This window comes from Colletotrichum abscissum, assembly GCF_030869225.1.
Source record: "Colletotrichum abscissum strain IMI 504890 chromosome Unknown Scaffold_1.1, whole genome shotgun sequence".
Taxonomy (NCBI): Eukaryota; Fungi; Ascomycota; class Sordariomycetes; order Glomerellales; family Glomerellaceae; genus Colletotrichum; species Colletotrichum abscissum.
In genome coordinates this window covers 203,203-214,468 of record NW_026849987.1, presented here as the reverse complement: position 1 = coordinate 214,468, position 11,266 = coordinate 203,203, and the positions used below count along the sequence as shown (strand labels likewise).

At 56.7% G+C, this 11,266-nt stretch overlaps 4 protein-coding genes across 4 annotated transcripts; 2 read left to right on the top strand and 2 right to left on the bottom strand.

The window, feature by feature from the left end:
- Positions 1 to 774: 774 nt before the first annotated feature.
- On the top strand, positions 775 to 3,045 carry CABS01_00059 (uncharacterized protein; the record flags this gene model as incomplete). Its single annotated transcript, XM_060533443.1, has 4 exons — positions 775 to 878; positions 941 to 1,939; positions 1,996 to 2,273; positions 2,339 to 3,045. The coding sequence occupies 4 exons, from the start codon at positions 775 to 777 to the stop codon at positions 3,043 to 3,045; spliced, it is 2,088 nt and encodes a 695-aa protein (XP_060405957.1).
- An 899-nt stretch (positions 3,046 to 3,944) lies between these two features.
- Positions 3,945 to 5,845, top strand: CABS01_00058 (hydroxyethylthiazole kinase; the record flags this gene model as incomplete). The annotated part of the gene is made up of 3 exons (XM_060533442.1): positions 3,945 to 4,230; positions 4,397 to 4,532; positions 4,651 to 5,845. The coding sequence occupies 3 exons, from the start codon at positions 3,945 to 3,947 to the stop codon at positions 5,843 to 5,845; spliced, it is 1,617 nt and encodes a 538-aa protein (XP_060405956.1).
- Positions 5,846 to 5,980: 135 nt separating this feature from the next.
- On the bottom strand, positions 5,981 to 6,783 carry CABS01_00057 (isochorismatase; the record flags this gene model as incomplete). The annotated part of the gene is made up of 2 exons (XM_060533441.1): positions 5,981 to 6,551; positions 6,635 to 6,783. 2 exons carry the CDS (start codon positions 6,781 to 6,783, stop codon positions 5,981 to 5,983), a joined length of 720 nt encoding a protein of 239 aa, XP_060405955.1.
- Positions 6,784 to 7,547: 764 nt separating this feature from the next.
- On the bottom strand, positions 7,548 to 9,491 carry CABS01_00056 (uncharacterized protein; the record flags this gene model as incomplete). The annotated part of the gene is made up of 2 exons (XM_060533440.1): positions 7,548 to 9,238; positions 9,296 to 9,491. 2 exons carry the CDS (start codon positions 9,489 to 9,491, stop codon positions 7,548 to 7,550), a joined length of 1,887 nt encoding a protein of 628 aa, XP_060405954.1.
- Between the last annotated feature and the right edge of the window lie 1,775 nt (positions 9,492 to 11,266).

Sequence of the window (11,266 nt, the reverse complement as noted above, 5' to 3'; positions counted from 1 at the left end):
ATATATTGACAGATTTATTCATCAACCTCTACTTCTTTTGGTCAATACGTGATATAGCGAAGCTTGTGTTACTACCTGCCAAGAGTCATCCGAAGTAGGCAACTAGCCGGCCGGGATACTTCATGCATGGCTGACATTTGGGAATCGCAAAGTCAATTTATGCGAATGCGGTCTTCCCCGTCCCCGGGCTCGGCGAGGAAAGCTCAGCCCGATGTAAACCCGGCACTTGCCCAGACGGGTCTCCGCGGTGCCCGCCCGCCCATCAGCTGGGGGTGAGATGAGATGGGATGGGACTGCCACGGTGAAGCATGAGGCGTGTGCCACATCTTATTAGTAGAGTCCAGTGCGACAACACCAAAAGCGGACTTTCCAAGACGTGGCTTGGCCCGCCCAGTGTCTGACTCAGCAACTCCGACGGAGGCCGGCAACGCAGAATTGCTCCGTCTCCGTTCGAGAAAGCCTTCTTGATTGGTTGGGGGAAGGGGTAGGGGGTCCCCTAAGTCCCCGTCATTGCTAACTGGGGGGGTGGTGTGTGTCTTGACTTACACGCAACTCAGGAGATCCGTCATGAATTAAGGCAGGCAACTCAAATGAGAAAAGGATTACGACGCGAATTGGAAAATCCTGCTAACAGAGGAGTGGTGTTTCATGTCTTGTGCTTTACTCTAGCTTGATCGTTGCTTGCTCTACTTTAGCTCACTACATCTTTTCTCGCCACTTATGAGTTCAAGTTAGAGAGGAGAGACAGAGAGAGAGAACAATTACCACGGCAAAATGGATACCGATCACAGGGCCAAAGGCCCGCGAGCGTGTACGACCTGCGCCAAGGCTAAGGCGAGGTGTATCTCGGGCCCGGATGGGAGTAACAAATGCGAACGGTATTCTATCTCTGTCGTATTCGCGCGCATTGCGAGAACGAAACTCTGACTGGGAGAAACAGATGCCACAGGCTCCGCAAGCCGTGCGGTTCGCAGACCCCTGCGCCGCCCAGGGCGAAGAAGGAACCAAAGCCTACCAAAGTCTCTGAGCTGGAGAAGAGGCTGGATGAGTTGACGACGCAGTTGAGCGCGACGACGCAGCAGCCGCATCAGGGCGGTGTTGGTGTTGGTGGCAGGAGGAGCAGCGAGGTCGCGACGACCGTCGCCAACGGGACCGTCGTCGGGAGCGCAAACTCGCCGCTTCCGCCTAGCGGTAGCATCGCGCCGGCGTCGGCTAGGATACCGATCAACTGCGATCACCTTTTCCCGCCAGAGGAGGTCATCGTCGTCGGGGGCGAGGGGGGGTGGTCCGACACGTCGCCTGCGCCGAGTGCGTCTACGGCGGATGATCACCATACGGTCGGGAGCAGCCAAACCGACAACGGCGGCGCCTCGGGGATGGGGTCCGCGTCTACAGCACCGAACGAGTCACCCTGGCCGCTGAACAACGAGCAGAGCAAAGTTCTTCAAGTATTTCTGGACGACATGCAGCCGCTGTACCCCTTTGTCATTGTACCCCCTCACATGAGCCCTACGCAGCTGGCCGCCGAGAGGCCGTTCCTGTGGAAGGGCATCATGATGACGGCGTGCCACTTAGACGCGACGAAGCAGGTTCTGCTAGGGGAAGAGCTGTTGCAGGACATCGTGCAGGCGGCGTTCATGAAGCCCAAGAAGAGCCTGGACGTGCTGCAGGGGCTGCAGCTCCTGATTGCATGGTATCACTACAACATCAACAGTTACCAGCTCACGAACCTGCTGTTCCTGGCGCGGTCGATGTGCGTTAGTTTGGGTTTCAAGGATAGCCCCATGCAGCTGGCCGAGCGAGGCGGGAAGGGGACGGGGCTTTCTATTAGTTTCCAGAAGCCTGAGAGTGAGGCGAGGAAGGTGCAGACGCCGGAGCAGATTTCGGCGCAGTTGGAGCTGATGAGGGCTTTTGCTGGGTGTTATTACCTCAACACACTGTGAGTAATTGCCTGGCTATGTGAACGGGAGAGGGCTGACCGCGGGGGGGTGAAAGCGTCTTCACGACGAATAAGCGGCCAGACGCCTTTATGAACACGACGTACCTGGAGTCTTGCTGCCGACAGATTGAGGAGGCGGCGGAGTACCCCAGCGACGCGCTCCTGGTACACCTCTTCAAGATTCAGCAACTCGCGCAGACAATTTCTCTCACGCTCGGGACGGAGAGCACGAGCTTCCAGTCGCTGCAGCTGCCCCTGACCATGGTCGTCCAGAGTTTCCAGCAGCAGCTCGACATCTTCAAGACGTCGCTGCCGGAGCATCTCAAAGACAATGGTATGTTAAGATGACCCCTTTAACATGTATGCGTTTGTGGATGGGATATCTGACAAAAAACACAGTCGGCCTCCTCGCGCACATCAGCATAGCGCAAGTCCTCCTCTACGAAATCGGCATCCCCGAAGCCCGGGGCCCGGCCTCCTTCATCTCCCTCACGGAACGCCTCGAGCTCCTCTGGGGCTGCTGCAGCGCCGCTAAACAGTTTCTCGAGATCCGCTTCCCGCGCAACCACCTCAGCTTGCAGCCGCGCTTCACCTGCCTCAGCTCATCGGATTTCCTGTACGTCTTCATCGTGTGCCTGAAGCTCATGACGCTCGACCAGGTGCCCGGATGGGACCTGCCGCTGGTGCAGAAGCACCTCGACCTCGGCGGGGTCGTCGAGAGCCAGGTGGCGCACTTGGAGGTTTTCGTGGCGCATCGGAGCGGGAAGTTCAGGAGGGCGGCGGCGGACGCGGCTGCTGCGAGGGGGGAAGAAGAAGCGACAGGTCCAGCGACGGATGTGCCGGGCCCGAAGGTGGTTGATCCGTTCGTGAGGCTGACGGAGATGCTGCGGTACTTCAAGGATATCGTCAAGGGCGAGCTGTGCGGTCTCAAGTCGCAGCCGGCGATCCAGGAGCCGATTCAGTTGCCCGCCAACTTGTCGGACGGGACGCAGGCCATGATTCGGGATCTGGATGCGTCGTTTTGGACGGGCGTGCTTGGAGAGGATGCTGCTGGGACGTGGGATGTCGGGAGTATGTTCCCTTCCATGGATTGGACTGCCACTTAACGTTCGTTGGCCTGATCATACGTCCGGAGACGAGGGGCTTTGGGAGAATTTGTGGAACACCACCACCAGCGGAGGACCGACCGGGACTGACGCATATGAATGTGATGATTTATGATATGGACAGGAGAGAGCTCTCACCTCGCCTTCTTAGGGTTTTGTTGGCACAGTACCAACGAACAGAGGAACATCAAGAGAAGGGTGTCTTTTCCAGGGGCTATCTTTTACTACTACCGATCTGAAAAGGAGATAAGCGAGCGGGCTGCCCTCTACTTGGAGGCCAAGAAAAGAGGAGGTTGTTATTTTTTGGAGTTTCTCATAAGGAGTTTAGCAGGTCCACCCAGGATTTCATGCATCTTGTAGTTTTATCTTTGTAACAAGCGAAAATCTCAATCCAAAGTCTCTAAAGCTACCTAGTGTGCACAATACTGATGTGCTGAAGAAGATTGCATAGGACAGTATTGATCAGTACTGTGTAATCACAGTTGTGACTTCTAATGCGGTGAAACGAGCATTTCGATTCCACAATGTTTGCGAGTATATAACAAATCGAACGTCCCGTGAGTTCCTGTTAAGATTGATCTGGACCCAGGTGGCATCACGAGTGCCAATTCTTCTGCGATGAGCCAAACGGGTAGTTAATGTCGTCACCGACAACCCCACCACAACCCGCGTCCCGCAGCCATCGGCGCCATCGGAGAAGCGGCCGTTCCGTCCTCGGCCGCAAGTATCCGCATTTCCACGCTGAAAAAACCGGCGCCGATCCAAGTAACGCAGTCATCCCACCTCCGATCCAATATTCCCTCACCCGGCGACAATCTGACATCTGGCTTTCCTTCTCTTCATCCCGTCCTCCCCTCACCCTTCCTTCTCTAGACTCAAGTAGAATTAACCCAACCACGATGCCGAAACCAACAGTAGACTACTCCCTCTACCTCGTCACCGACTCCACCCCCGCCATCCTCGGCGACCGCGACCTGTCGTCCGTCGTCGCGGCCGCCGTCCGGGGCGGCGTCACCATCGTGCAGTACCGCGACAAGACGAGCGACACGGGCGAGCTCGTCGCCAATGCCAGGAAGCTGCACGCCGTCTGCCGCGAGGCGGGCGTGCCGCTGCTCATCAACGACCGGGTCGATGTCGCGCTCGCTGTTGGATGTGAGGGTGTGCATATCGGGCAGGATGATATGGGTGAGCATTTCTTTTCTTTCTTTCTCTCTTCTTCTTTTCTGCGTTTATACCTCGAGAATGTGTTCTTCTTGAGCTGGTGACTCGTCCCGTTCCTCATGAATACGTCTCTTGTGCTGCTGGGGTGAGAATAGAATCCAAGAAAGGGGCATGGCTGACATCCAACTAGAGCTCACTGCCGCAAGAAAGATCCTCGGCCCGGACGCTATCATCGGTGTCACAGCCAGCACCATCGAGGAGGCCCTCAAGGCCTGTGAGGATGGAGCAGACTACCTAGGCATCGGCACCGTCTTTGCCACATCAACGTACGTCTCTCATCCCTTCTCAGTCTTCCAACTCTATCAGTTCGGCACTCCATGTCTCGTCAACATAACCAACTCACTTCAAATCCCTGCTACGTCACTCACTAACACACCCCCCCAGCAAAGAAAACACAAAACACATCATCGGCACCGCAGGCCTCCGCACAATCCTCACCAAGCTCGCCGCGGCAGGCCACCTCCCCCGCGTAAAGACGGTCTGCATCGGCGGCCTCAACCCCTCCAACATCCAGCGCGTCCTCTACCAGTCCGCCAACCCCGACGCATCATCCCCCGCAAGCCTCGACGGCGTCGCCCTCGTCAGCGCCATCGTCGCCGCCAAGGACCCGGAATCCGCCTCCCGCAACCTCCTCGAGCTCGTGAAAACGAGCCCGTCGTACCGAAGCATCACCTCTTCCTCCTCCGGCTCCAGTTCCGACGCCTCTGCCTCCCCCGTCGACGTCGACAACCTCCTCGCCCAAATCCCCTCCGTAATCACCCGCGTAGCAACAACCTCCCCCCTCTCCCACAACATGACAAACCTCGTCGTCCAAAACTTCGCCGCAAACGTCGCCCTCGCCGTCGGTGCATCCCCCATCATGGCAAACTACGGCCAGGAAGCCCCCGACCTCGCGCGTCTAGGCGGCAGCCTCGTCGTGAACATGGGCACCGTCACCCCCGACGGCATCGCAAACTACCTCCTCGCCTTGTCCGCCTACAACGCCGCGCGCAGGCCCGTGGTGTTCGATCCCGTCGGCGCGGGCGCCACGTCGATCCGGAGGAACGCCGTCAAGACGATCCTGGCGGGCGGGTACCTGGATCTCATCAAGGGCAACGAGGGGGAGATCAAGACGGTGTGGGGTGAGGGGGCGCTGGAGCAGCAAAAGGGGGTCGATTCGTCGTCTACTCTGACCCCGGCGCAGAAAGCAAAGCTGGTGCGGGACCTCGCGAGGAGGGAGAGGAACGTGGTGCTCATGACGGGCAAGACGGATTACCTATCAGACGGCCAGCGCACGCTGGCCGTAGACAACGGGCACGAGCTTCTGGGCCAGATCACGGGCACGGGGTGCGTGTTGGGCACGACCGTCTCGGCTATGCTGGCGGCGTGGGCGGACGAGGATAAGTTGCTCGCTGTGCTGGCGGGGTTGCTGCACTTTGAGATTGCGGCTGAGCGGGCTGCTGTGCGGGCTGATGTACAGGGTCCGGGGACGTTTGTGCCGGCGTTTATTGATGAACTTGCGAGGGTGAGGAGGGTGACTGTCGAGGGGGATCTGACGTGGTTGCAAGGGGTCAAGGTCAAGGCCGTCGAAGTTGAGTGAGAGGGAAGTCCTCTCTCTTTCTCGATCTTCTCTCTCTTGCATCTGGGACGTAAATATAGAAAAGGCCAGGAATCTTTTGTAGATGTATACCTCTATAACGCAAAACTCATTTCTACCCAAAAAAGAAACCCCCATCTAAATCTTGGGCGCCAAAGCCTGCAAAACCTCTTTCGTATCCTTCCCCGTATCCTTGACCAACCCGACAACGCTCTTAAACTCGGGCCGCGCCGCATCCCCCATCATCTCATAAATCACGCTCTCGCTCGTCGTCACCGTGACCCCCTCCCCCCTCAACCTCGCCAGCGCGATCGGCACCTCCTCGCGGTTACAGCTACTCACCCCGTCCGCGAGCACATACACCTTATGCCCCTCGGCCAACAAATCCAGCGCCGTCTGCGTCACGCAGATATGCGACTCGATGCCCACGATCAACACCTCGTGCTTCCCCTTCCCCTCGAACTGCGCAGCAATCTCGGGTACCCACATGCTGAACTTGGTCTTGTCCACGGGCGGGCGCACGAGGTCCGATTCTTGGAGGAAGGGCGCGAGCTCGGTGACGGTGTCGCCTAGGCGGGCGCGGTTCTGGGTCGTGGTGTAGACTGGGATCTTGAGTGTGTCTGCGGCGCGGAGGAGCTTGGAGGTTGTCTTTACGACCTTGTCGAATTCGAAGATTGCGTTGCGGAACTTGTCTTGGAGGTCGCAGACGCTGGTACAACATTATGTTTGTAAGCAAGCCATCCGTATTGTAACGACAGTGTGGAAGCATTAAGGGGGGGCCATCAAACGCACAAAATGACCGGCCTTTGCAGGCGGCGAGTCGCGGGGTCAGACATGCTCGCGGTCGTCAGGAAGCGGGGTCGGAATAGGAGTCCGGACGGTCGAGGTAGTGCTAATTGAGGGAAAGGTAGATGTGCCCGGAGAGTTCTTGTAATCGACATGTCCCGCGGGAAGGGAGGAAAGGAAATCAGACCATCAATAGAATCAAAGGAGAAAAAAATGGTCACCAAGGTCAGTCATTCCGTGACTCGGAGCTTAGAGACTCGGCACGTCACACTCGGCCTTGGAGCAGTGCGGGGAACCGGCGCATCCAAGTGGGGTAAGTTAGTGCCGGACCGGGCCTCTCTGGACACTGCAGACTGAGAGGTGCATTGAAGAATTATGTACGTGACCTCGCAGAGACCCTGGGCTGCCCATGACGGACCGCAACCAACAATTCAAACGCAAGGTACCTGCAGTACAGAAATAGCAATCATCTCCTGGCTGGTTGGGTGGCTGCAGGTTGGAAATCAGCAGAGCCGGCATCACCTCTGATATATCACTTTCTGGGCTTTGGCCCACAGAGGTGGACCAAAAGAAGATCCTCAATGCAGCTAACGTTGTGGGCGTCCTAGTTGCCGATCTGGGTTGGGCGTGGCTACCTGGGGAAATATTGGACGCTCTTTGAACTCATAGATTTTTGTTTATTGGTTTCCGCTGGGCGGAGTTTTCTAGCCATAGTGCCATGAAAGCCATACGTCATGGCCGACTACATGGCTACCTACTAGTTGGCCTTGCTTGCGTTGTTTTGAAGCCTGCCATCTCACCGCTTCATGCTGGAGGGAGTCGTCTTGTAAAAGCAAAGAAAAAGAAGATTACTGCTCTGGCCATGTTCGACCACCTTCGCGTCCAGTGCCACCGGGGCTTTGCGCTCTCTCCGCTCCGATCACTCCGCCGTAGCCGTGGGCTTCGCCTTACCAGCCGGATTCATCCAAGAGAAAGCTGAGGCACCGCCGATAGGGTTCGCCGACCGCGGCAAAGCTGGGCCCGCATTCTTCGCCTCACGCGGGGCCTTGGCTTCCGTTGTACTGTTGACCGTGGTGCTGCTGACTGACCTCTTGGGTTCCCAGCGAACGCTGGTCGGCGGGTTGCTCTCTGCCGCCACACTAACCTGACTCTTGCGTCGATGCTCTCCGCTGGTTCTGGGTGCTGGTGGCGGCTCGTAAGCAGCTCCAGTTCTGGCAGACGATGATGAACCCGATTTCAGGGGCTTCAACACCTTCATATTCCGGCTTCCCCGCCCGGCGGGCTGATATCCGCTTAGCGGGCCGTTGGCGTCCCGTTGCCCGTTCTCCGCGCCGTTTGCTGAAGTGCCCTGCCGCCATGAGCCCCATATGCCGCCCGCAGACTCGCGCCGGTTTCCCTCGCCGCTGGTCGAGCTGTTGTGCGCCGGAGGGTACTCTCTTGCCCCCGATTCGGACCCGCTGGTAGTATCCTTGCCATGCCGTTCACTCTCCCCGCCACTTTCAGACAGGTTGCTTGCTCCAATCGACTTGTTGGGTACAGAGTGATCCAAGGGCGAAAGAGGCCCCTGCGACTCGGCATCCTCATGCTGTGTGCTGGGCAGGCTGCTTTCCAATGCACTTTGCATTGTTGGGGCATGAGGTCGGGGGTCTCCGGACACAAAAGGCGCCGCGTTGGCATTGAGTCGGGGCTTTTCGGGGATGAAGTTGATTGTGCTTATATGCTTGAAAGCAGCCTCGTCCTCTGGGCGCACAAAGGGAACAGACAACTTCTCGCGCTCGCTACCATAAAGACACATGCGGTTTTGGGAGAGGAGAATATCGGCTTGGTGGGCTCTGAGGGTGTCGCTGCCAATAAAAATCTGAATGCCCCTCTTCGGTTCCATGCCTTCAGACTGCTCCATGCCGGACACCTCAAAGGATGCGAGGAGGCAGGGCATTGAATGCCCAGGGCTCGATGATCGGCTGCTGCGTTCGGAAACAGTAGCTTCTACCAGGTATACTGGAAGTCGAACTTTGTACGTGCCATCCATATCGTGTTGAATCTCATCCAACAGATCGAGATCTTTGAGGACAGAGTAGTCGACCACGGATTTCTGGGAGCCCGTGCAAAGATCAGCATACAACACCGTATCGTGGGCGAAGCTCGTTGTAAGCCAACATCGGATGATGGTTGGTACGGAGCCCAGAAAAAAGAGGCCTGGTGGAGGCTCCGGCATGTCTATCGGAGAGTCATCTTCATGACTGCTGACCATAAAGTTGGTGTCCAAGCCCAAACTGCTCGCCCTCCCAGATGCCACAGAGTGAAATGAGTGAACAGAGTGGCCGGCAGAGCTATGGCGTCCATCCGATTTGTGGGACAAGGACCGCTCCATCATCAATCCGCTGGACGGTCGGGGAGGTCCGAATTCTCCAGAGTGGCGATTACTCTGACTAGACCAGTCGGCTGCTCCCCGCAATGCACTCTCGTCGAATCGTACGCTGTTGGCTCGAGAGGCAGCACCCCGACGAGTAGGCTCCTCCTCCGCAGGTCCTAGGTGAAGGGAGCTCAGCAGGTGCTGGCCTTGCTCGTCGAAATCATCAAACATGTCGTTGGGTGAGAGGTGAGTCGGCCCTGGAGAGTGGGACGTCAGCAAAAAAGCAACCACACCCGCAGGAGATCTAACATTACCTTGCTGAGGGGTTCCGGCAAGGACGCCAGGGAAAGGATTCTGCTGCCACACGGACTTGAGGCTCGCATCTTGTTCCTGGCGCCTTTCGAGCCTTATTAGTCTCTCGCCCTGATTACTCTGAACCAGTTGGATTTGCTTCAAATCCATTTGGATGTTGAAGAGATCGTCGCGGGTGATGGGGAACCGATGATCCATTCCCGAAAGCAGTTGTGTGGAACTCAGTATAGTGCTCGGACCAAATAGGAATCAAAGTACGTTGGGACGTAGGTCCGAAGAGTGTGTGAGCGAAGGACAACGGCAAGCGAGTGTCTTGAGATCAAGTGGTGATCGATTTGGAGCGCCAGTTGGTGGGTATCGATAAAGCCGTTGGAAGTAAGGATCGTTCGGGAAGGTTGTTGACGCCCGTGGGTTTATTGTCGAATACAGGCGCGTTCGAATGACGGGTCGAGGAAGGCTATGGGCTCTTCCGACCTCGATCCCTACGATATCAGTTCACGAGGTCCTCCTCCCCCGCCACATCGCACGGTGAGACCAACTAGGTCGTCAACGGCAGAAGGGGCAGCAGGCACAGGTTTGTATTCGTTTCGTATCGCGGTAGCTTTCTTCTTTCAAAGTCCAGTCGAGTTGTTCGACTGCGGCAGCTAGTATTCGGTGGTGATATTATGCTAGTTTTGCACGATGGTCTACAGAGGCGGCTATGCCCCAGGGACGATGGCTTTGGGAAGGTTGTGTATTTGGTCGAATATTCTCGACGCCGAAATTGAGGCAAGTTATGAGTTTGGTGACACGGATATCGGCCGTAGATGGTGTGTATATGATACGTGGGTGCGAAAGACTCTTGGTGCGATCGTAGAAGGGTGTGATGTCGTCACGGTAGAAGCGCTAGAGACGATGCTGAATGGTAGATGCTTCGGTTCGATTGAAGACTCGCAGAGGAGTCGATTGATCAGAATGGATCGTGTCGGCTGTTTCGATGTAACGGTATACGTCCAGGTAGAAAGGGTCTTTGGAAGAAGCAGGACACAGATTGTTTCGTAGAGAAAGGTGAAGAAAGAAGGGTGTTGGACAGGACGGGGGGTTAGACAAACGGAGCCCGCCTGGTTAATTTGGACCGGCACGTTGAATTAGTGAAGCGGGCAGGACACGAGCAGAGACGGACGGGCGTGGATGGAGGTGAAGTGAACGGGCAGCAACGGGAGTGGACCAGCCAACGAAAGAGGTGTGGTCCCGGGGGTTTGGCGCATGGGTGAGAGAGTATCGCAAAGGTTCTCCCAACTTATCGTTGCCAGGAAGCTGCACACTTCAGGTGGGTACGTCGGTGGATGAGAGCACTGAAAGAGGAGGGTCCGGCTGATGATTTGTGGACTGGCATGACTGGGAACGCTGGACCCAGCCTCGGACAACCTGGTGGTGTACTTAAGAGGTACATAAGTGAGCTGCCTGCCGAATACATCAGCGACGACCAAGGTGCCTACGTAGTACCTATGTAGTACTTCCAGTACGTAACTGTGGCCGTCTTCCCGTGGGAAGTGCAATTCGGTGCAGCGCACCTCACCTCGGTGCCTGTAAAGTCTAGTCGTCGCCCTCCCGCCCATTCACCCGCTGGAACTCGCAACAGGGTAACGGGTGTGACGCCGTAGGAGGTTCTGATTGGGGCCCCCCCAACCCCCATGCCAGGGACGTGCTGAAGACTTTCAGCGTTACCTCATTCCTCCCGCCATTTCCAGTTCACCTACGGCTACCTCAAGGTACCTCAGTTGGCAGTGACAAAGTGACTTCCGCTGTTTCCTCACCTCCTGCACATCCTCAAACTCTAAAGCACCCGAGATGCCAGTGCAGAAACGTCCAAAACCTGCCTTGGGACTTCACTACCAGGATGGTGTCACCTCCTCCGCACTTCAGCTTTGCTTATCCTGCCCCTACCTTGTCTGTCGTTCTCTGCTATGCAAGGAAACTTCACCGAGGTCAAC